At 50.6% G+C, this 24,171-nt stretch overlaps 1 protein-coding gene across 1 annotated transcript in view; it reads left to right on the top strand.

Moving 5' to 3' along the window:
- Positions 1-24,171, top strand: part of DYSF (dysferlin) — a 63,910-nt gene that overhangs the window by 15,512 nt on the left and 24,227 nt on the right. Inside the window, exons 7-13 of the mRNA XM_032224297.1 lie at positions 1,965-1,994; positions 4,362-4,388; positions 10,306-10,407; positions 11,056-11,217; positions 12,717-12,882; positions 13,633-13,706; positions 16,706-16,768. Of these exons, the coding sequence (XP_032080188.1) occupies positions 1,965-1,994; positions 4,362-4,388; positions 10,306-10,407; positions 11,056-11,217; positions 12,717-12,882; positions 13,633-13,706; positions 16,706-16,768 (624 nt within the window). The remainder of the gene's footprint in view (positions 1-1,964; positions 1,995-4,361; positions 4,389-10,305; positions 10,408-11,055; positions 11,218-12,716; positions 12,883-13,632; positions 13,707-16,705; positions 16,769-24,171) is intronic.

The raw sequence follows: 24,171 nt of genomic DNA, 5'->3' as shown, positions 1-24,171 counted from the left end.
GCTATTTTATTAATGCAAAAAATAATAATAATAGAGAAGAAAGGAAGGAAGGAAGGAGGGAATGTAGGAGAGAAGGAAGGGGGGAAGGAAGGAGGAAAGGAAGGGGGAAAGGAAGGAGAGAAGGAGAAAAGAAAGGAGGGAAGGAAGGAGGGAATGTAGGAGAGAAGGAAGGGGGGAAGGAAGGAGGAAAGGAAGGGGGAAAGGAAGGAAGGAAGGAAGGAGGGAAGGAGAGAAGGAGGGAAGGGGGAAGGAGGGAGGGAAGGAAGGAGGGAAGGAAGGAGAGTAGGAGAGAAGAAACGAGGGAAGGAAAGAGGGAGGGAGGGAAGAAGAAGTAGGACCGTTGTAAGATAAGATGGATCTATGGGATGGTAAGAAAGCAATCTTCAAGTATATTGTCAACTGTAGGGAAAAAATTGTTATAAATACATATTATTAATAACAGTTATGAGATCATATAATTGTGAATGAATATATGAAATTGATAAAATTAAAAAAATTAAAAAAAATTAATAATAATAGAGGCTGGAGCAGCCTGTGGGGCCACCCTGGGAACCGCGAGGGTCCGGCCTGCAGCGCTTCTGCCAGCAAAAGTGGGCTCTGCCGTGGCCTCCTGCAACCCCCCCCCCCTGTGGCCCTTCCAGGTTCCGACTGGCAGAGGGTTGCAGGAGGCCGTTCCTGTATTGCCCCCAGCATAAAACAATTTTGAAATCCATGTCTGTGAAGATGAGGGTGCTAAGACCCCCCCCCAAAAAAGAGATTTCTGTGTCCCGGGGGGGTCTCAGAGGTCGGGGACCTTCCTGCTCGTCCACAGGCAGCTTCCGAACTTCTGGAATTCTGGCTGCCCATCTTGAAAGGATGCAAGGCCTGGTGTTGGCCATAGGGTGGCGCTCTTGGACTGAGGAGGGGTGCTTGGGCCACCGCTGCAGGGCTTGGGAGGGGGCTTCCTTGGGCTGCTGGGCTTCACCCAGCGGAGAGGGGAGGGGCTCTCTGGAGAGCCCAGGGCTTCCCTGAGCAGAAGGTGGGAGAGAAAGGCTCCGGCAGAGGACGGGAGGCCTCCTGGCGATGCTCCTTTCTGTCCCCTCTGGGCATCAGAAGCAGTCTGCTCTTTCCTGCCCCTCCTCCCTTTTCCTCTCCTCCTCCTCCTCCTCCTCCTCCTCCTCCTCCTCCTCCTCCTCCTCCTCCTCCTCCTCCTCCTCCTCCTCCTCCTCCTCCTCCTCCTCCTCTTCTTTCTCTTTTTCCTTCCTCCTCTTCCTTTTCCTTGTCCCCAGCTCCTCTTTGTCTCTCCTCCTCCTCTTCATCTTCCTCCTCATCCCCAGCTGCCCCTGCAGGTGCTCCTCTCCTCCTCCTCCTCCTCTTCCTCCTCCTCCTCTTCTTTCTCTTCTTCTTCTTTCTCTTTTTCCTTCCTCCTCTTCCTTTTCCTTGTCCCCAGCTCCTCTTTGTCTCTCCTCCTCCTCTTCATCTTCCTCCTCATTCCCAGCTACCCCTGCAGCTGCTCCCCTCCTCCTCCTCCTCCTCTTCCTCCCCCCTCCTCCCCTTCCCCCTCCTCTCCCCCCCATTCACCCTATTTTTTAGCCTCCAGGCCTTTGATCGTCTTACTTTCTCTTCTCTCCCCCTTCTTCCAAATTCTCAACATCTTTTTTTGCAATGTGGGGACCAAAACCCGATGCAGGATTGCATGTTTGTTGAATGCTAAGAATGAAGCAGGATTTGTGCATCTCTGAAGTGTCCAAGGACTTTCTCCTGGGCCATCATGCCGCTTGACCTGTTTGAGGAGTCTCAAGCGCCGGCTGGGGGATTCTGGGAGTTGAAATCCGTGCATCTTAAAGCTGAGAAATGCCAGAGTGTTGAGAGGTGTCAAACCTCATTTCTCAACCTTGTCAGCTTTTAAGATACGTGGAGGTATCCTTCTTCCTTTGAGAACCCGGCTGTCACTTGGACATTCGTTGTGTGTTTTTCTTTTTCAGCCAGCTGTCCATCACATCCCAGGCTTTGAGGTAAGACAGTCACAATGTCTGTAGATGCTACATTTTCTGCTTTGGGTCATGACTTGAGCTGGGAAGGATTGTGGTTGAAGGCAAGAATCCAGAGCTTTCCTCAAAATGGTGACATAACAGAATAACAGAGTTTGGAGGGACCTTAGAGGTTCTCTAGTCCAGTGTTTCTCAACCTTGGCAACTTGAAGATGTCTGGACTTCAACTCCCAGAATTCCCCAGCCAGCATTCGCTGGCTGGGGAATTCTGGAAGTTGAAGTCCGGACATCTTCAAGTTGCCAAGGTTGAGAAACACTGTCCTAGACACTGAATTGTTTATACACGAATGCTGGCTGGGGAATTCTGGGAGTTGAAGTCCAGACATCTTCAAGTTGCCAAGGTTGAGAAACACTGCTCTACTCCAACCCCTCACCCAAGCAGGAGAGACTACACCATTCCAGACAAATGGCCGTCCGGTCTCTTCTCGAAAACCTCCAGTGATGGAGCATTCACAACTTCTGGTGGCAAATTCTGTTCCACTGGTTAATTGTCCTCACGATCAGGAAATTCTCCCCAAATTCCAGGTTCCTTCTCTCCTTGATTAGTTTCCATCCATCGCTTCTTCTTGTCCTGCCCTTCTGCTGCTTTCTAGAACAGGGTGACCCCCTCTTTGTGGCAGCAACATCAACATCAACAAAGCAATACATGCAGAAAAAGTTAGAGGGCCTTCCGGATGCTCCATCTTGTCCCTCAACCTTCTGAACGTTAAGATGACTTCAGGTCCCAGAATTCCCCAGCCAGCCCTTGCTGCCTGGGGAACCCTGGGAGATGAAGTCCACACATTGTAAGGTTGAGGAATTTGGAACACCGTTTTCTCAACCTTTCTCAACTTGAAGGCGTGTTGACTTCAACTCCCAGAGTCCCCCCCAGCCTGTTTGGCTGGCTGAGGAATTCTGGGAATGGAAGTCCACCCATCTTAAACTTGGTAAGTTTGAGAAAAACAACTTGCATACAGCTCAGGAGTTAAATGCTACCGGTTCGGGCCAGTTTAAAAAGTTTTAAAAAATTGAAAAGAAAGTTCCGACAATTGCACAGCAGAGCTGATTGTCTCACAGCTAATTGTCGGAAGTCCTTGTTTACTTTTTTTAAGCATTAAGCATTTTTTTTTTTTTACTACCGGTTCTAAAAAGTGCTAAAAAAAAGTAAAAAAAAAGTTCCGACTATCAGCTGTGCCACACAATTATATTTGCTCTAAATCGCACGGCACAGCTGTGTCCCCCCCCCCACTCACTGTTCTACTTACCTGCCTGCGGTGCGCCTGCGGTGCGCATGCAAACCAGTAGCAGACGAGAGAGCATTTCACCCTTGGTGCAGCTTCCAATCTGACGTCACAACACCCCTTTGGTTTATCTGCTCCTCATCACCCCTGGTTCCTTTCTGGATGCCCAGAATGGGAGGGAGACCTGGGCCCTGTTGGAAAGCAAAGGCTGGGCCTGAGTGCAGCTGTGGATGATGGGACCCACGTGCTCAAATCCCTCTTCCAAATTGGGACTGGAAGAGGAGGAGCTTCCTTGGCTTCCTATTGGACTTACTTTGTTGCCAACACTTTAGATCTGTACTGGTTGTATGCCAAGCTATTGGGCTGTCTAGCCAAACCACAGCAGAAATAGGGGCGAGCCAACTTTGCTTGATCTCAACCAAGCTAAAAAGGGTTAGACCTGGTTTGTCCTTGAGGGGGAACCACCAGGAAGCCCCAGAGCTACAAGGCAGCCTGGGAAGTTAAAAAAGAACCACACTGTGATATGACAACAACCATCGTGTCTTTATTATTGTTGAGAAAACTACGTGAAGTCAAAGTCCCAGGAAGACCTCAGCTCAAGTGGGTCTTTGGTGGCTCTTCCACGGCCCTATAGATTGGTCTGGAGACATTTGGGGGGGGGCAGTTAAGTGCAGGGGTTCCCAATGGTTGACCTTTCCCCACAAGGCTTGCTAGAGGAGATTGGGCCCTTAGCTTTCAAAAACAATTAAGGGGCACTCTTGAGCCTTGGTGGTTAGGATAGTATTTCTCAACCTTGGACACTTGAAGATGGGTGGACTTCAACTCCCAGAATTGGCTGGGTGGGGAACTCTGGGAGTTGAATTCCACCCATCTTCAAGCGCCCAAGGTTGGGAAACACTGTCCTAACCACCAAAACGCTGGGCCCAGATCAACCAGAAAATCTGTACACTCTTTCACACATGGCTTCCTTTTGTGTGTTCATTCACCGACTGATTTCAATGTGATCTTGCTTTGAACATGTGGCATTTCTGTCTGCTGTTCTCTCTCCATGGATGCTGCCTTCCCTGACATGCGTTTCCCCCCTCGTGGGACGAATGGGGACACCCTGCAGACAGAACTGGCGTCCGTTCTGGATGAGGTGAGCTCCCTGGGCAAGAAGAGGGTTCCTCCCCTGATCCTCGCTGGGATGTTTGTGGTGGAAGAAAGGGGCGGGGGAGGCTGAGACGCAAAACATAAACAGAGAGCAAACCCCTCTCCCTTCTAGCCCTGATGATGTTCCCTAGTTGGGTCAGGAAACATCTGCGAGGAAAAAAAATTGAGCTCAGAGAGCGCCAAGGACCTCATAGTCCTTTTCCTCCTCCCCACTCAAACTCCACTCTCTTCTAGCACTGGAGAAGTGACCTAGTTGGGTCATGAAATGTCTGCAAGAAAAGTACCAAGCTCAGAGAGCACCAAGAACCCACCAGTCCTTTTCCTCCTCCCCCCCCAAACCTCCCCCCTCCCTTTTAGCACTGATGATGTTCCCCAGTTGGGTCAGGAAATGTCTGCAAGAAAACATTGGAGCTCAGAGAGCATCAAGGACCCAACAGTCCTCCTCCTCCTCCTTCCTCTCTCCACTCCCTTCCTAACTTCCTTCCTTCCCAACTTCCTTTCTCCCTAACTTCCTTCCTTCCTAACCTCCTCACTTACTTCCTTCCAACTTCCTTCCTTCCTAACTTCCTTTCTTCCCAACTTCCTTCCTTCCTAACCTCCTCACACTTCCTCCCTTCCAACTTCCTTCCTTCCTAACTTCCTTTCATCCTAACTTCCTTCTTTCCTAACTTCCTTCCTTCCTAACTTCCTCCATTCTTTCCTAATTCCCTCCCTCCCTTCCTCCTTCTTCAGTTCTGACTGAATAGTGGAGGATGGAAGGATTCACTTTCCTTGCAGTCCTCTGGTTGTTGGTCCTCCCTCTGAGAGTCCTTGAGGCCACTTGGAGGTTTATCTGTGGGTCCCCTGAATCAGAGCCCAAATGGCTGGGGAGCCTTCTTGGAACGGCCAAAAGGACTGTGTTGTGAAGAGGAGATGGGAGGGGGGCGTTGTATCCCTCCCCCCCCCACGGTTGAGAGAGGGCTGCTCAACTTTGACCTAGATGGCCCCTTCGACCCCTCTTTCAAGGCAATGGTCCTCTCTGGCCGGAATGTGCACTTAGGTTGCTAAGTGAATCTGGCTTCCGCATTGACTCTGCTCATCAGAAGGTCGCAAAAGGAGGTCACGTGACCCGGGATATTGCGATCAGTTGCCAAGCATCTGAACTTTGATTACGTGACTCGGGGGGGGGGGGGTTTCTGCAGCGGTCGTGTGAAAACCGGTCATGTCACATTTTTCAGTGCCGTTGCCACTTCGAACGGTCACTAAATGTTGTAAGTCGAGGACTCCTTGCAGAAATCACTCCACCGGCCCCAGAAGATGGGGAAGGTGGAAAGTGGCTCCCTTTGGGTTTCCTCCCCCCCCCATCGGAGTGTGCACGGTGCACCCCCCTGTTTGTGTGTCTGAGCTCACAATTTCTCTCTCTTCTGCTTCCTTCTCTCCTTGTCTGGTGCCACCCGGGATGGCCGCGCTGTAGCTGTGCCCCCCCGCCTTCTATCACGAGGGGCTTCTGCAATGGGTATCTCTTCACTTTGCTTACAACACCTCCCCTCCCCACCCCCCGGTCTACTCTGCAACTTCCTGGGCTGGAGCAGCATGCCGAAAAACCCTGGGGGGGGGATTCTTGGAGGGCGAGGATTTGGGAGACCCAGGAGGGGCTCCTCCCTCAGCCAAGGGTGCAAACAAGGTTGAAATGAGCCGAAGTGGCACCGTGGTTAGAGTGCAGTGCAGAAGGGGGTTCCTACCGGTTCGCACCGGTTCAGTAGAACCGGTTCGTCAAATCTACCGAACCGGTTAGAAGAGGTTCCACCAGTGGACCCGGAAAGCAGGCCACACCTACAGAAGAGGCTCCAATTTTTTTTGAAACCCACCATTCACACACACACACACAGACAGACAGACAGACTGACACAGAGAGAGAAAGAAAGAGAAAGAAAGGAAGAAATAAATAAATAAAAAAGGAAAAAAGAAAGAAAAAGAGTGAGAGAGAGATGAAAGAAAAAAGAAAAAAGGGACAGAGAGACAAAAGGAAGGAGAGAGAAAGAGAGAGAGAGAGGGAGAGAGAGAGGGAACACATGGCCGGCAAGCCACTCCCACAAAGGAGGCCACACCCACAGAGTAGGTTCCAAAATTTTTTGAAACCCAGGCTACTTCTGGTGATCACCGGCTGCCAGCACTTTGGCAGTTCAAATCTCACCAGGCCCAAGGTTGACTCAGCCTTCCCTCCTTCCGAGATCAGGTGAGGTGGCGCAGTGGTTAGGGTGCAGTACTGCAGGCCACTTCAGCTGACTGTTATCTGCAGTTCAGCGGTTCAAATCTCACCGGCTCAAGGTTGACTCAGCCTTCCATCCTTCCGAGGTGGGTGAAATGAGGACCCAGATTGTGGGGGGCGATATGCTGACTCTGTAAACCGCTTAGAGAGGGCTGAAAGCCCTATGAAGCGGTATATAAGTCTAACTGCTATTGCTATCAGTCAAATGAGGACCCAGATTGTTGGGGGGCAAGAGGCCGACTCTGTAAACCACTTAGAGAGGGCTGTAAAAGCCCCGTGAAGCGGTATATAAGTCTAAGGGCTAAGTGGGGCTACCCCCAAATCTCCCCGATTGGTCAACATTGAAAGCCACCTGATGGCTCCTCAGGTGCCCCCTGGTCTGATCCATCCGGGGGCCCCGTTAACAGTCACACCTTGTGTGCCCTTGGCCAATGAAGGTTGAATGCCCCCTCCCCACTGCAGCCGGATAGCTGGCTCTTCGGGCAGCTGCTGCTCCCGCCCACTTAGCGTTATCCCTGCCCGCTTCCCCTCCTCTTCTCCTGGGCAATCCCCCCTCTGGGTCGCAGCCCGCCTTGCAGAGAGGCATCCCAGGCCCCCCTCACCTAATGTCCCCCCAGCAGGCTTTTCAGACAGCCCTACCCTCACCCTCCAGCCCCAATGGCCCCTTCCAGAGCTGCAGGGGCCGCTCCTCGGAGACCGGAGCCCTGAGCGGCTCCAGCAGGTGAAGGTGGCGGATGCTTCAGCTGCTTCCCTCCTTCGTCCCCCGCATGGCTCCTTCCCTGCTCATTAAGAATTGTTGTCATTCACGCTGATCAACTAAGGTCTGCGGGGCTCAGAGGCGGGGCGAGCCAGCGAGTCAGCGAGTGGTGGGCGGGTAGGTAGGCGGGGCAAGCATGGTGCGGACGGGCGGGGCGAGAGAGAGCGAGAGAGCGGCGACCAGGTGCACTGGGGGAGAGAGTGGGGACAGGTAAGGGGACCGTACCGGTACGGGGGCGTGGCCAGGCTGCCATCGCTACCGTTTCGGAAAGGTACGGCCAATTTCCACTACCTATTTGGCCGAACCGGACCAAACCGATAAGAACCCACCTCTGGTCTGGAATCATCTGCGTAATTAACTAAGGGCAAAGCCACAGCTGTCTGTCAAAGCCCTCCTAAGTTATGTGTGGAGCAGAGGGATCGGTCCCCTCCTCTTCTTGGATGGATGATTCTCTGCCCACTGGTGCTTCCTCCCCAGATGGGGGGGGATAGGAATGACCCACCGCCCTCTAAGCATGGCGGGCTACAACTCCCAGAGCGCCCGGTGGCAGGGAGAAGGAGAAGGGCTGGAGGCCTCCTCATAGCTTCCTTGACAGGTTTGGGGGTTTCTGCCAATTGGATGGAGGTCTTTAGGGCATGGCGCCCCTTTTGGTGGTAGAGGAAAGGAAGAGAGGATGAGAAGAGGAGAAGAGAGGGAAGGAGAGGGAAAGAAGAAAGAGGAAAGGAGAGGAAGATGGGGAGGGATAGGAGGAGGAGGAGAGAGGGTAGGAAGGGGAGGAGGGAGGGTAGGAGTAGGGGAGAAGAAGGGAAAGGAGGAGAAGAAAGTAGAGAAGGGAGGGAGGGAGGAAAGGAAAGGAATAGAGTGGAGCTAAAACAAAATAGTTCTTTGGGGATGGTAAGCAAAGCAATCCGATAATATATTGTAATTTTTCATATGGAAAAATGAATGTTTAAATGTGTTAATATGTGATGAGAATAATAACTGAGAATGTATACTTGTAAATGTGTGTACGAGGCTAAAAATTAAAAAAAAGAAAACTTTTACAAAATCTTCAAAGCGGTGCCGGTGGTGGTGGTGGTGGGAGGGGGCTGCACTCGGGGGCTGGGGAGAGGGACGGGGGGGGGGGCGGGCTCCAATTACGCCCGAGCAGAGTTGGCAATGCCATCACGCACAGCGAGCTCTTCTGTTTAGGCAGCTCCTGGCAAGTGCCAGGGAAAATTAGCCTCCCCCCCCTCCCCTCCTCCTCACCCCCCCACCCCCGCCCCGAGCAGCCTTGGCTCCCACCCTGCCCGCCTCCCTTGCAGCCCTCATTAAATATACATCGACGGGATCTATAAATAAATACGACCCGATCTGGTGTTTGAAATGGATCTGCCTCCTTAATTTAATGCAATAATTCTTTTTTGGCTAGAAAAAGTGACTGCAGCCGAAATTGCTTCCAACTGCCCCCCCCCCCCCCCCCCCCGGTTGAGAGCCGCCTTTGGTTTTTCTTCCCGCCTGAGGGGTTTCCTTTCCTTTGGAGGCTAACACCCCCCCTCCCTCCCCCGAGGTCGGGTTTATGGGGAAGCCTGGGCCACGACCGGGTGGCGCTGCACGCGGCTTCCAGGCGTTCGCAAGAGGTGAACGGTTCTCAATTTCATGAATTTGGAGTTCAGGGGGTGCCCTGATGCCCACCACCCCAATTTGGCAGCTCATGGCATGATGCCACCGCTGGGCATTTTACATAGGTAGTCCTTGACTTATGGCCACCAGGGAGCCCCGAATTTCTGTCTTACCTCATTTTACGACTTTTCTCACTGCGGTCGTTAAGTGAATCCCTGCAGCTGCTCAGTGAATAATAACCTGGTTGTTAAGTGAATCCGTCCTCCCCATGGACTTTGCTCGTCAGAAGGCCGCAAGAAGGGATCACGCGACCCCCGTGGACCCCGCGGCCGTCATAAAGACGAGCCAGTCGTAAGTGTGGAAAAACGATCACACGTCCCTATTTTCAGTCCTGTTGCGCTGAAAATGGTCATTAAGCGAGCTGTCGTAAGTCGAGGGCTACCTGCGTTTAGCGCTTGGCAGCCTCTTCTCCTTCCTCAAAGGGAAGTTGGAAACGTGGAAAAGGGATGGCAGAAAAATCACCTGGTGGCCTCCCAGTCTGCCTTCCATTATTATTTTTTTTTAAAAAAAATCTTGTTGCTTTTGTTTTCTTTTTAATTAATCAATTTATGATTATCTATTATTTTTCTTTTGTATTATTATTTTCTCAGTGTTTGTCCGTTGATGGACATGCCTTAATCCCAACCCTGTTTAAACTTAGTTACCGAGGACGGAGCCCCTCCTGGTTCCAAGTTCCCAAGGAGAGCAATAGGGCATTTATTTTATATTTCATTGAGCCCACAGTATTCCAAAAAGAAACCCCAGGAGATGAATCCATGGAAGCCAAAGATGCTTCGCTATTAATACAGGGGATGTTGTGACAGGCGAGGAGCAAAGGGGGGGGGGGTCACCTGAATGGCAAAGCCCTCCCAGACCACGGAGGGTCTGACCCCCTTTGGGCCTGATTCTGAAGAACGTCTCTTTCCATTCAACCAACTCCACTCTCCTTTCCTTTTGCCTGTGAATGAAGTCACTGGAAGGAATAAGAAAACAACAGAATAAGGGAGCTGGAAGGGGACCTTGGAGGTCTTCTAGTCTGACCTCCTGCTCAAGAAGGAGACCGTTCAGGACAAGTGGCTGTCTTAAAAAACCTCCAGTGTTGGAGAACCCACAACTTCTGGTGGCAAGCAGTTCCACTAGTTAATTGTCCTCACTGTCAGGAAGTTTCTGGGCTGGTTGGAGGAACCGGTGGGGGCGGGCTTCCGTTCCTCTTACCGCCTGAAAGAGACCCACTGACTCAACTTACGTCTCTTCCAGTCTGCAGATTCCGACCTGCCTTATCCTCCACCCCAGAGGGAGCCCAACATCTACATGGTGCCCCAAGGAATTAAGCCTGTCCTCCAGCGAACGGCCATCGAGGTAGGCGCAGAAGTCCCGGTGAATTGAGGACCTCTGGAAAGATTTAAGGAAAGAGAATTGCCCATTTTTAAAAACAAAGTTTTCTTAATTTTCTATTCTTTACATTTTGTTGGTGCTTAATCATCATCGTGTTGTCTGGATTATTTTATCTGCTTAGTGCTGATCGCATTCTTCATCCCCACCCCTTTTCTCCAACCACTGGCAGAATAAGTTCCACGTTGGATTAGATTAGATTAGATTACTTTATTTGTATGCCGCCCTATTTCCCTGAGGGGACTCAGGGCGGCTCACAATTCAAGGGAGGGGAGAAAAAACAAACAAAATACAGAACATAAAAATCATACACAGCTAAAAAACACAACAATCATACCATTCGGGGTGGGGCTGCAAGTCTTTAGCCCCAGACCTGTCGGAACAGCCAGGTTTTAAGGGCTTTGCGGAAGGCCTGGAGGGTGGTGAGGGTTCGAATCTCCACGGGGAGTTCGTTCCAGAGGGTCGGAGCTGCCACCGAGAAGGCTCTCCTCCGGGTAGTCGCCAGTCGACACTGGGCGGCTGATGGAATTCGGAGGAGGCCTAGTCTGTGGGATCTTATTGGTCTAGTGGAGGTGATTGGCAGGATAACATTCTCTGGGTTTTGGGGGGGGGCAGGTCTTGGCCTGGGGCCTTCGAAACCTGAAGAGCTACCAGTTGGCCAGCGTGACGTCTCCCAGCCTTCTGGTGGAGTGTGGTGGGCAGATGGTCCAGTCAACTGTCATCAAGAACCTGAAGAAGAACCCCAACTTTGACATCTCCGTCCTCTTCATGGAAGTGGTGAGGCAGCTTCATTCTGCGTCCTCTTCTCCCTTGGGACAAGAGGAAATTATATTTACCCTTTCGGTGTTATCAATATTGTCTCTCTCTCTTTTTTTTAACAGTTTATTGATGCATTTTCCTTAACATACACAAGTACTTTATGAACAGTGTGTTTTCTGGGTTAATTTACTTATCTCTCTATATCAGTGGTTCCCAAACGTGGCAACTTTAAGACTTGTGGACTTCAACTCCCAGAATTCTTTAGCCAGCTCTGCTGGCTAAAGAATTCTGGGAGTTGAAGTCCACAAGTCTTAAAGTTGCCACGTTTGGGAACCACTGCTCTATGTAAAAGTCAAATGCCACTCACTCATCATGAAATCTCCAGAACTATAAAGCCTACAAACTTGAAATTCCGGCATGTATGTTCCTCTTGGCTTCCAGGTCCTTGCTAAGAAAGGATTTGTTGAAATGACCGTCAGATCATCAATATTTCTTATACAGTATTATATTAACATGCGTCGATGCTGAGGAGTTGGATGTTCTACTCCCCCTCCCCACCTAAAAGGAACTCTGCTCCAACTGCCAGTTGCCTTATATTAACATGCTCTGATGCTAAGGAGTTACACGTTCTACATTAATTTTCAAGCTTTTAGTATCAAGCCCAATCACATAGTTTCGTAGCAAAGCACAGGCATCCAGCTAGTAATATAATATAATATAATATAATATAATAATATAATATAATATAATATAATATAATATAATATAATATAATATAATATAATATAATATAATATAATATAATATAATATAATATAATGATATGATATATATATATATATGAATATAATATAATATAATATAATATAATATAATATAATATAATATAATATAATATAATGATATATATATATGATATGATATGATATAATATAATATAATAATATATAATATAATATAATATAATATAATATAATATAATATAATATAATATAATATAATATAATATAATATAATATAATATAATATAATATAATATAATATAATATAATATAATATAATATAATATATAATAATAATAATATAATATAATAATAATATAATATAGTAAACGTAAGACATACATAATAGTATTCTTCCAATTTCTGATTTCTACTTTTATTATCCAGCCATTGATAAAATAAGTCCCACATTTGAAAATATTCTGCATCTTTTATCTTGAATGTCAACCTATCCATTTCTGCACAATCTAGTGATTTTTAAATTACATCTTCTTCTATGGGTGGTTCTTTGTGTTGTGCATGTTACAATTCTTGCTGTCGTCAAGACATGTAATATTAAATAGATTGAATAAATCTTGTCCCTTCTTCTTCTTCTTCTTCTTCTTCTTCTTCTTCTTCTTCTTCTTCTTCTTCTTCTTCTTCTTCTTCTTCTTCTTCTTCTTCTTCTTCTTCCTCCTCCTCCTCCTCCTCCTCCTCCTCCTCCTCCTCCTCTCTCTGCCCTTGTCCTTCTTCCAGCGTCTGCCAAGAGAAGACCTCTACTGTCCTCCCATCATCATCAAAGTCATCGACAACAGGCCCTTCGGCCGCAAACCTGTGGTGGGCCAGTGCACCATCCGATCCCTGCAAGAATTCTTCTGCGACCCCTACAAAGAAGACGCCGTATTTCCTGAAACCCACGCAGGTCAGGATGGGCGGAAGATCTTTGGGGGAACCCTAAAAATGGGTGGCTTCCCTGGAACCACTACATGATATGTCAGGTTAGCAAATGAAGCCTTGCTTTTGAGCAGGGGTCTCTCAACCTGGCCACTTTAAGACTTGTGGACTTCAAATCCCAGAATTCCACAGTCAACTTGGCCACTTTAAGACTTGTGGACTTCAACTCCCAGAGATGGCTGGGGAATTCCTGGAGTTAAAAGTCCACAAGTCTTAAAGTAGCCAAGGTGACTGTGGAATTCTGGGAGTTGAAGTCCATAGGTCTCAAAGTGGCCAAGTTTGGAGACCCTTGTTCTTGAGTATCATCTGAAGGTTTGACTACCTGTGTGCTCCACCGAAGTCGCTTCATTATGGAGACTTCCTGAAGGTCTGATTATCCATGGTCACCTATCTGTGGGCTTGTGGGTTCGGGGTTGGTTCTATGGTGTCTCCAACACGCCAACCTCCAGATGTTATTGAACACAACACCCAGAACAATGATGGACTGGAGAAGACTTCCCATATGGCCTGCTTGATAGCTTAATATACCTTGAACCTTCCCAGACAATGTGTCTGAATCACAAGTATCCAAAGTGTCCCTCTTCCATCTCCTTGGTCGGAAAGACTTCTTTGGAAGACAGCTGTTGAGTGACAGGGATGGTTTGGAAGACATGTTGATGGAAGCCAGAGCAGCCAACTCCAAAAGCTGAAGCTGGGTTTTCTTCTTCATTGGTTACAGATGACACGGCCCTCACCCCAAAAGATGATGTTCTGATTGACATTGATGACAAAGAACCTCTCATCCCCGTCCAGGTAAGACAGCTCAGGTGCTGGGATGACATCAGATGGGAAGAAGCATGAAGGAGCAACCTCCAAGGCTAACGTTGGGTGTGTTGTTCAACTACCTGTGGGAAAGAACTCCCGTGAGGCTGGTTGGGGCTGCACCTTGGTGATGGTACGAGCAGGTACAGAATTGACAGCTGCTGGGGTCAATGAGGGAAAGAACCTTGAGGTGCAGGAATGCCTAGTTTAGTGAAAGGGGGGGGGGACCTGAGAGCAGTCTTCCAGTATTTAAGGGGTGCCACAAAGAAGAGGGAGTCAAGCTACTCTCCAAGGCACCCAAAGAAGCAAAGGATGGCACATCATCAAGGGGAGAACCAACCTGGAACTAAGGAGAAATTTCACCAGTGGAACAGCTTGCCACCAGGAGTTGTGGCTGCTCCATCACCACACTATTTAAGAACAGACCGGGCAGCCATTTGTCTGGAATGGCAGAGGGTCTCCAGCTTGAGCAGGGGGCTGGACTAGAAGACCTTCAAGGTCCCTTCCAGCTCTGTTCTTGTGTCATGCAGGGCAGACTCCCCCCCCCAAACTCCCCAGAGAAGTCCTGGAGGCCAAAATGTAACGAAGAAGTCGAGATGTTTGCAGCCACCACACAGAATGCACTTCAGTTGTTTCTTCCCTATAATGACCAGGGCTTGGAAGGCCCCATAGAGATCATCCAGCCTAACCCCTGTGCGCAGGAACACCTTTGATAGTCCAAACCTCTCTTCCAAACCTTCAGGGAAGGAGAAGTCACATTTCAAGTGGCAGCCTGTTCCACCGGCTGACGTTTGTCCCAAATCTTACTTCCTTTGAGAGGGCGCTAACGGGGGGCTCCTCAAGTTACGACCGTAATGGAAACCACCCACCATGGTCATAAGTCAAAACAGGTCAGTCACATGACCAGATTGACGTCACAATCTTTTTCGCAGGGGTTGTTAAGCAGACCAGTTGGTTATAAAGCAGCCCGCTCGGTTCTTAAGCGAACGTGGGGGTCACTAAGCGGAGCCATCCTTTGTGAGGGGCAGTTTTGCTGAAAAGGGAAAGTAAGGGTTGGTTTTCAGCAAAAATGTCATAAAACGAGGACCGTGGGACGCTGCCAACGGCCCAAAATGCGGTTGTGTCACCGCGGGGAGCCTGGCTGCAGTGTGGCCATGTGAAGCCGGATCCTGGGCAGTCCCCATTGGAACTTCAAACGGTTGTTAAGTGATCGGTCGTAAGTCAAGGACCACCAGTAGTTTTCCTGCAGGCTTCCACATCCTGCACTTTGGCTTTTCGTTTTCCTGACGTTTCACATTTCTCTGTGCCAAGTTACATCCTGTTTACCGCCGGTCCTTGACTTACAACCGTTCATTGAGTTCAAAGTTACAACAGCACTGAAAAAAAGGGACTTATGTCCGGTGTTCCGCACTTATGACCGTTGCAGCACCCCCTGTGGTCATGTGTTCAAAATTCAGACACTTGGCAGCTGACTCGTATTTATGACAGTGGCAGCGTTTCAGGGTCAGGCGATCCCCTTTTGCGACCTTAAGAGAAGTCAGCGGGGCAGAGAGATTCGCTTAACGACTGCGTAAATTCCCTTAACCACTGCAGCGGTTCAACCGTGGCGAGAAAGGTCGTAAAATCGGACAAAACTTGACAGCTGTCTCGCTTAGCAACGGACATTTCGGGCTCAGCTGTGGACGTACGTTGAGGATCACCTGCATTTGTGGGTGCTCCATGGCTGGAGGTTTTTTGGAGGAAAGATTGCCCAGAATGGTGTCAGTCTCTTGCTTTGGGCAGGGGGTTGGACTAGAAGGCCTCTGAGGTGCCCCCTAGGGTTCTACGCAATTCTACTGTGTTTGATTCCCAATTTCAGCCGGGTGCTCCAGCCTTCCTTGCTTTCTCCGACTTTCCCGTTTCCCTCTAAAGCCTTGGCCCCCTCCCCAACCCCCCCTCCCCATTCCATGCCATCTGCAAACTTAGTCCGTGTCTGCCGGACTGCCCCCCTCTCCCCCCCAACCCGGCTGAGGGAAGGATGTAGCGATCAGTGCTGGGGTCCACCTGAGCTTTCCCTGCAGCCGAAGCCCTTGGTCAGCCTCCTCAGGGTGGGGGGGTGGGGGCCCGTCAGTCAACGTAATAATTGATCATTGCAATAATTGGATAATTGAGCCAGTTGGAAGGCTGTAATTGGATAATCCTGCCCGTTGTTGGTCTTGGCGGCCGGCAGCCCTAAATCTGATCCCGGTCGAAGCCGAGGTTGCAGAGGGAGATGCGGAGAGCTTCTGTTACACCGGATGCCCCCACTCCCCGGTTGACCATCCGTCAGTTTGCATCCTCCGTTTCCTCTGACCTCCGTCCAGCCTTTCGTGGCCTGCAGGAGTCTCTCACTCCCTGGATTTCCCACCCGGCGGTTCTTGGATTCAGGCGGTCGGCAGAGAGGCAGCCAGAAGCCATCGCCCGGGATGGGCCAAGGACTCAGTTGGGGGCCTCCTGGTGCAGCTTTGGGGTTCTCCCAGGGGCCCCCCAGGTGCAGCATGGAGGAAGATTTAGAATAGAACAGAGCTAGAAGGGGCCTTGGAGGTCTTCTAGTCCAGCCCCCTGCTCAAGCAGGAGACCCATGTCAGACAAATGGTTGTCCAACCTCTTCTTAAAACCCTCCAGTGTCGGAGCACCCACAGGTTCTGGTGGCAAGGAGTTCCACTGGTTAATTGTGCTCACTGTTAGGAAATTCCTCCTTAGTTCCAGGTTGTTTCCCTCCTTGAGGAGTTTCCTGCCCTCGGGTGCGTTGGCCATCCTTGTTAGATAGCAATGTTTTAAAACTCCTTGGGGCGTTTGACCCCCTGCAGCTGGATATGAAGCCCCCCCCCCTCCTCCCTGTTGAAATGCCAGAGAGCTTGGAAGGAAGGAAGGAGAGATTCCCTCTGGAGGGAAAGCTTTGCTTTTGCCATTGTGGTTTTGACCTGCGTTTTTTATCTAACCCCTCACTAATCAAAGATTTTAATTTGTAGCTTGCGGATGGCATGACCAGCTCGGCTTTAATTAACACGCAAACCACTCGGCCTCATTTCCATGTATGTATGGCTTCCTCTCTCACCCCCCCACCCCCCATGGCTCGATTTCTTCGCTCGACTTGGGTCCCCCCAAGCTCATCTGCCAAATGGATTTCGGTTTTTAAAATCAGTCACTAAGTTGGCACTAAGTTGGGTAAAGGGGACCTAAAGAGTTATCCCAGGCTCCCCAAACTTTGCAACTTTAAGACTTGTGGACTTCAACTCCCAGAATTCTCCAGCCAGCAGAGTAGGTCAACCCCTTCCTTCTTCCCTTCCTTCCTTCCTTCCTTCCTTCCTTCCGTCCGTCCTTCCTTCCTTCCTTCCTTCCATCCATCCTTCCTTGCTTCCATCCTTCTGTCCTTCCATCTTTTCCTTCCTTCCTTCCTTATCCTTCCTTCCCTCTTTCCTTCCTTCCTTCCTTCCATCTTTTCCTTCCTTCCTTCTGTCCTTCCTTCCTCCCTCCCTCCCTTCCTTCATTCCGTCTTTTCCTTCCTTCCTTCCTTCCTTCCTTCCTTCCTTCCTTCCTTCCTTCCGTCCTTCCTTCCTTCCTTCTGTCCTTCCATCTTTTCCTTCCTTCCTTCCTTATCCTTCCTTCCCTCTTTCCTTCCTTCCTTCCTTCCATCTTTTCCTTCCTTCCTTCTGTCCTTCCTTCCTCCCTCCCTCCCTTCCTTCATTCCGTCTTTTCCTTCCTTCCTTCCTTCCCTTCCTTCCTTCTGTCCTTCCTTCCTTCTGTCCTTCCTTCCTTCCTCCTTTCCTTCCTTCCTTCCTTCCTTCCTTCTGTCCTTCCTTCCTTCCTTCCTTCCTTCCTTCCTTCCTTCTTTCCTTGTCCTTTCTCTCCCCCCTCCCTCCCCCTCCCCCCTCTTTCTCCTGCCTTATAGCATCTTGGACTGAAAGGGACATTGGAGGCCTTCTAGTCCAACCCACTGCTGAATCAGGAAACCCTCTACCACTTCAGAAAAAATGGTTGCGCAATCTCTTAAAACCCTCCAGTGTTGGAGCACCCACAACTTCTGGTGGCAGGTTGTTCCGCTGGTTAATGGTCCTCACTGTCAGGAAATACCTCCTTTATTTCCAGCTTCCTTCTCTCCTTGATTAGTTTCCAACCACAGCTTCCTGTCCTGGTCCTTTCTGGTGCTTTGGAGAGCAGCTCGCCCCCCCCCTCTTCTTTGGGGCAGCCTCTCAAAGATCGGAAGCCTATCTCCCCCCCCCCCACCAGCGACAGGTGATAGCTGGAGGTGAGGAGACACCTCACCTGCTCTGAGCCTCGGTTGGAGGCCGCAGCCACCCTTCGATGTTGACACGTTGCTCAGCTGCCTCCTTCCTGCCTTTTATCCCAGGAAACGTGGTTCCGTTTAGCCGAATTAAAGGGGCTCCATCTCCCGGCAGCCCTTCATTTGGAGGAGAGGAGGCTCTGCAGTCGGCAGTGACCTCGGTCACGGCTTGTGGGTGGGAGTTTCGCACAAATGTCGTTAAACACAATCAGCCTCACTCCTGCAGGAGCTGCTGACAGGGTGGGGTGGGGTGGGGGGCCTGGAACGGAGGCTCGGCGTGGAAGCGAGGGGGCTGCTTGCGAAGGGGGTTTGCAGAGAGAGAGAGCGGAGTGGCCGAAAATGTTGAGTAGTTTGGAGAACTGGTAGCAGAAATTTTGAGTAGTTTGGAGAACCAGCAAATGCCTCCTCTGCCCCCCCCCCCCGAGTGGGGAGGGAATGGGGATTTTGCAGGGTCCTTCCCCTGCCAAGCCCACCAAGCCATGCCCACAGAGCCAATAGTAAAAAAAAATGAATTTCACCCCTGACTGACAGCTGCCACGGGGTAGGATTTGGGCGAAGTGCTTAGGGTCAGGTGTATGGCTCCTGCCCCAGGTTCCCATCACCCAAATCCTGCCACGGGGGGAGGATTTGGGTGATGGGAACCTGGGGTTGGGCTTAGAACTGGAGCCCGGTCCTCAGTCTGGATTTGGGCCTCCTGGGTTGCAAAGGGAAAGTTGTGGATGCCAATCTCTTTCCAAGAAGAGATGGGGCAGCTATTGGTCCCAGGTGGCATGAGGTACCTCTTGCCTTGGGTGGGTGGGTGGGGGGCTGGACTAGAAGACCTCTGGGGTCCCTTTCAGCCTCCGGATTCTCTGTTCTGTGCTGAGGGCAGCATCTGAGGGTCTTGCTCCGTGGAGTTGAGCCTCCCCCAAATGGATTGTAATCCAGGCCTTGGGTTTCTTCGGTGCAGATAGTTCTCGACCACAATTGAACCGTGGCTAAGTGAGACGTTTGTTAATAGCAATAGCAATAGCAGTTAGACTTATATACCGCTTCCTAGGGCTTTCAGCCCTCTCTAAGCGGTTTACAGAGTCAGCATATCGCCCCCAACAACAATCTGCGTCCTCATTTTACCCACCTTGGAAGGATGGAAGGCTGAGTTGACCCTGAGCCGGTGAGATTTGAACCGCTGAACTGCAGAACTGCATTCAGCTGAAGTAGCCTGCAGTGCTGCATTTAACCACTGCGCCACCTCGGCTCTTAAGTCAGTTGTGTCCCATTTTACGACCTTTCTTGCCACGGTGGTTAAACAAATTGCAATTCTTAAGTTAGTAACCTGGTTGTTAAATGAATTCGGCTCCCAGGTTGACTTTGCTTGTCGGAAGGTCGCAAAAGGGGATCGCGGGACACCGCAATCGTCATAAACACGAGTCATTTGCCAAAGTGCCTGAATTTTGATCCCGTGGCTTGGCCCTCAGGGTGGGAGACGGCCACAAGTTGCTTTTTTCCGTTGTAACTTTGAACGGTCAGTAAACGAACTGTAGCAAGTCCTCTACCTGCAGAGTAGCAGAGGGCCAGTGTGACCGAGGGGTGAAGGCACAGGAAACAGACCCCCGGGAGCGATTGTGGGGCAAAATAAAAGGGTATTTCTCCCCATGTGAGGCACTTTCGGTTGGGATACCCGTCTAACAAACAGACATTGGGAGGGGGGGATACGAAGGACTGCCTCATGGGTTAAGGAGTCTTTAACTGGGGTGCGGGGAGGTCTGGGCACCTGTGGGAGGTGTCCCAAAGGTGGTTTTCCGAGAGCCAAACGGACTTTCTTGTTTTTTTTTTCCTTGAAAAGGTTTCGCTTCTCATCCAAGAGGCTTCTTCAGTTCTATCTCACTAGAGTTAGAGCTTCAGTTCGAGCGGTAGAAGCTTCTCGGATCAGAAGCGAAACCTCTTCAAGGAAAAGAACCGAGAAAGTCCAGTTGGCTTGCAGAAAAGTGCTTTTGGAACAGCCATGACCTGGAGAAGCCCCACAGGCTCTCTGTGTGTGTGTGTTTGTATGTGTGTGTGTGTGACTTTTGTGTGCATACAAATGGCCGCCTGGACTCCTGGTAAGAGGACGGCCAGGTAGTTGGGCCCAGTGGGAAGATGCTTCTTAGCTCTGAGGGCTGATGGGGAGGGAGGACAGAGCCCAGAGGCTCCCGGGGGAGCTGAAAAGCAGCCAGGACAAGCCAGGGTTGCTGTATCCAAGATTGCATGTCAGAATGGCAGAATTGGAAGGGGTGGCCGAGGAGAAGGTGGAAACGCCAACGGCTGGGGGAACGCAGAGATTCCTCTTTGTCAGCCAACCGTGGAAAAGAACAGCTTTGAAACCAAAACAGTCTAAATGAAGGTAAAATAAGAGGAAGACGAAAGAAGAAAATATTTGCAGTTCAGGGTTGAACTGGGGGCTCCTTGGCGCTCTCGGAGGAGGAGGAGGAGGAGGAGGAGGAGGAGGAGGAGGAGAAGAAGAAGAAGACGACGACGACTGTGGGGTCCCTGGTGCCCTCTGAGCTTGGCGGTTTTCTTGCGGGCGTTTCATGACCCAGCTAGGTAACCTCATCAGTGCTAGAAGGGAGAGGGGTTTGCTCTTCTTTATATACAGTGCCTTGCCCTATATGCCTGATGGGGAATCCCAGTAATGTTATGGGCTGTTCCAGTGGTGAAGGAATGCCTTGGTTAAATTCATAACTGGGATTTGCCAGTAAGACTCCTCACCACTTTACAGATGAGATGTTTGGCTTGGTACATCGTGTGAACTATTAACGTTTGCAAACCATGATTTACACGTCAGGAGACAGTGTGCTTTCAACCACAGGTGGGGCTGGCTTCATAAACCTGGTTTGTTTTGATACCCGAAGCTCTCTCCAATCCTCCCCCCTCCCAATTCTTCCAAGGTGAAGACCTTTCTCAATGAACTGGGGGTGGAGAGAAATTGGAAGGCAGGAGGAAGAAGCGTCCGTGTCAGAAGACTCTGCAGGAGGCTTTTCCCTGCCTTGAAGACTCAGCCTGGTGAGTCCTGCCAGAACCTTCTGCTGCCTCGAACACAAATAAGCCATTAAGCAACAAGTTAGCACGAGAAACCTGAGCCAGGAATCAGGCGAGCCGAAATCTGTAAACTATTTGGAGTAATTGGTTATTTGCTGCGCTTGCTAGTCTCCCATCGGAGCGAATACTTTATGGCCTCTCCGGTTTCTCTTCCCTGGAAGAGCCACCGGGGGGGGGGGATCGAGTGTCTCCAGCCGAAGCCTGATAGTTGAAACCCGGGGCCGAGAGTGGGATGGCAGCCTGACATTCCTGCGGTTGCCTCCCATGGATGCAACCGCATCGGGGCTCCCCGTGTGTGGGGCGGAGCTGCCAAGGCCGGGCTCCCGAACCACAGAAGGAGCCGCTGCCAAGCGTTGTCACCGAAGCTCTCGGCGAAACGGGATGCATCGGAGGCTGCCTGCAAGGCCTCACCCGCCAAGAGGTTTCCCCAAGAGCCAGAAGGCATCAAGACGGGTTCTTGGCTCGTCCTCCCGCTTGTCTGAAGACTAGAAGACCTCCAAGGTCCCTTCCAATGCCTGTCATCCCGCTGAAGTCATCTTGGCCACCCAAGGCGGACGGATCGGGGAGGCAAGGAGGCGTCATCAGAGCTGAGTTGGATTCCTGGGAATGGCATGGACTACCCTGAGCTTCTCCCCAGGAAAACGTTGCGTGGCTTCCAAGGACATTCCAGCCTTCCTCTCCTTGACCCCACCCTGCACTTGACCCATTGTTCTCTCTTCTCAACCTTAGCCACCGTGATTGAGTTTTTCAGTAATTCCTGAATTTCTCCCTGGAGCTGGGATGGATGGTTGCTGTGAAATGTTAACCGACTTCCCTTTGAGCCCCAAATCTCTTCCCACCACCACCACCGCCTTCATAGCGGCTTCCATCCAATCAGGTTTCATGGTTGACTTATGGAGTGGGTGGCCTTGTGTCCCTCCGTGACGTTGGAGGGTGTCATTCGGCTACGTATCTCTTGGGGGACACCCGGAGGCACCAAGCCAGCATCGAGCCGAGGTGGCGCAGTGGTTAAATGCAGCACTGCAGGCTACTTCAGCTGACTGCAGTTCTGCAGTTCGGCTGTTCAAATCTCACCGGCTCAAAGGTTGACTCAGCCTTCCATCCTTCCGAGGTGGGTAAAATGAGGACCCGGATTGTTGTTGGGGGCAATATGCTGACTCTGTAAACCGCTTAGAGAGGGCTGAAAGCCCCATGAAGCGGTAGATAAGTCTAACTGCTATTGCTATTGCTATCTTCAGAAAGCAGCTGGTGGTTGAACCATTTACCAGAGATGTCTGGGGGGAGGGAGGGGGTCTTCAGCTTCCATCCATCCGAGCTTCCCAGTTCCTGGGTGAGGTGGGTGGTCCCTGTGTCCCTCCATCGACTTGGATTGCAGGGATCTGCCATAGACCTCTGGCCAATGGTCCAACCTGCAGCTGTTCTCTGAAGATGCTGGCTTGGCATCTCTGCGCATGACGTGACTGGCCTCCAAGAAGGAAGCCCCTGAGAAGCCAAGGATGAGGGTGTGGGGTAACAGTCCCCCCTCTAAAGACAAACCTTTAATGAAGAGAAGGACCGGGGGGGGGGGGGGGAATGTCAGCAGCCCTCCGATAATGGAGGGGCTTTGAGGTCAAGCTATTTCCCAAAGCACCAGGACAGGAAGAAGCAATGGATGGAAACTAATGAAGGATAGCAGCAACCTAGAACTTTAACTGACAGTGAGAAGGATTAACCCCTGGAACAGCTTGCTACCAGACGTGGTGGGGGCTTCATCACTGGAGGTTTTCAAGAAGAGACTGGACAGCTGCTTGTCTGAGATGGGAGAAGGCTGGACTAGAAGACCTCCAAGGTCCTTTCAAATCTGCTCTTCTGTTCTTCCAGAAGGGACGGGCGGATGGAAAGGCTGTTCTTGGCTTGACAAATGTGGGTTTCTGGTTCTCCCTGGAATGTAGCCAGAAAAATGGGGGAGACGCAGCCATCTGACACCCTTTGGATCTCATGGCTCGGGTGGCCCCCTTGACACTCCTGGCTTGGGGCTGTAATTCACTGCAAGAGCTCCTTGACTTACGGCCATTCATGTAGTGACCAAGGTTACAATGGGACTGAAAAAAAAGGACCATTTTTCAAGCCTGACTGTGGCAGCTTCCTCACCATCCCGTGATCAAAATTCAGAGACTCATATTTACGACGGTTTGCAGTGTCCCGGGGGTCCTGTGATCCCCTTTGGCGACCTTCTGACCAGAGGGAAAGCCGGATTCGCTTAATGACCGGGTTCCTGACCACAGGGATTCACTTAACCACGGTGCCAAGAAAGCGCCTCAGGCGGGGCAAAGCCCACGTCGGCAGAGTCTCGCTTAGCCACAGAAATCACGAGCTCCATTGTGGCCGTAAGCCGAGGACCACCTGTGCGTCGGAAGGTCAAGGTTGTGCAGCACCTGAGGCTGGACCCCGATTGCAAAACAAATGGGGGTCAGTTCACCCACGGAGCTCGTCCCCCTGGTTTGTGAGAGGCCTTCTGTGGCTTCTCCTTTTGATGGAGACCGATTGGCATCCTTTCCCTTCGACATTCCAGCTGCTTTCCCTGGAATTCTGCTTTATTTCTTTTTCTTTTAGCAAAATCAGACCCCCCCTTTCCTCTCGGCTAATCCTGTTCTCAAAACAAAGGAGAAAGCTCTCGCCCCTTCCTTAAACCATCCAGTTTATGAAGTGTTAGATACTACTTTATAAGGCCTTGGTAAGGCCACACTTGGAATACGGCATCCAGTTTTGGTCGCCACGATGTAAAAAAGGTTTTGAGACTCTAGAAAGAGTGCAGAGAAGAGCAACAAAGAGGATTAGGGGACTGGAGCCTAAAACATAGGAAGAACGGTTGCAGGAACTGGGTAGGTCTAGTTTAATGAAAAGAAGGACTAGAGAGACATGATAGCAGTCTTCCAATATCTCAGGGGTTGCCACAAAGAAGAGGGAGTCAAACTATTCTCCAGGGCACCTGAGGGCAGAACAAGAAGCAATGGGTGGAAACTAATCAAGGAGAGAAGTGACAGAACTGAGGAGAAACGTCCTGACTGTGAGAACAATTAACCAGTGGAACAACTTGCCACCAGAATTATAAATGCT

The sequence above is a fragment of the Thamnophis elegans genome, chromosome 9 (assembly GCF_009769535.1).
Source record: "Thamnophis elegans isolate rThaEle1 chromosome 9, rThaEle1.pri, whole genome shotgun sequence".
Lineage (NCBI taxonomy): Eukaryota > Metazoa > Chordata > Lepidosauria > Squamata > Colubridae > Thamnophis > Thamnophis elegans.
The sequence above is the reverse complement of the archived record's forward strand: the minus strand, read 5'-3'. Positions and strand labels throughout refer to the sequence as shown.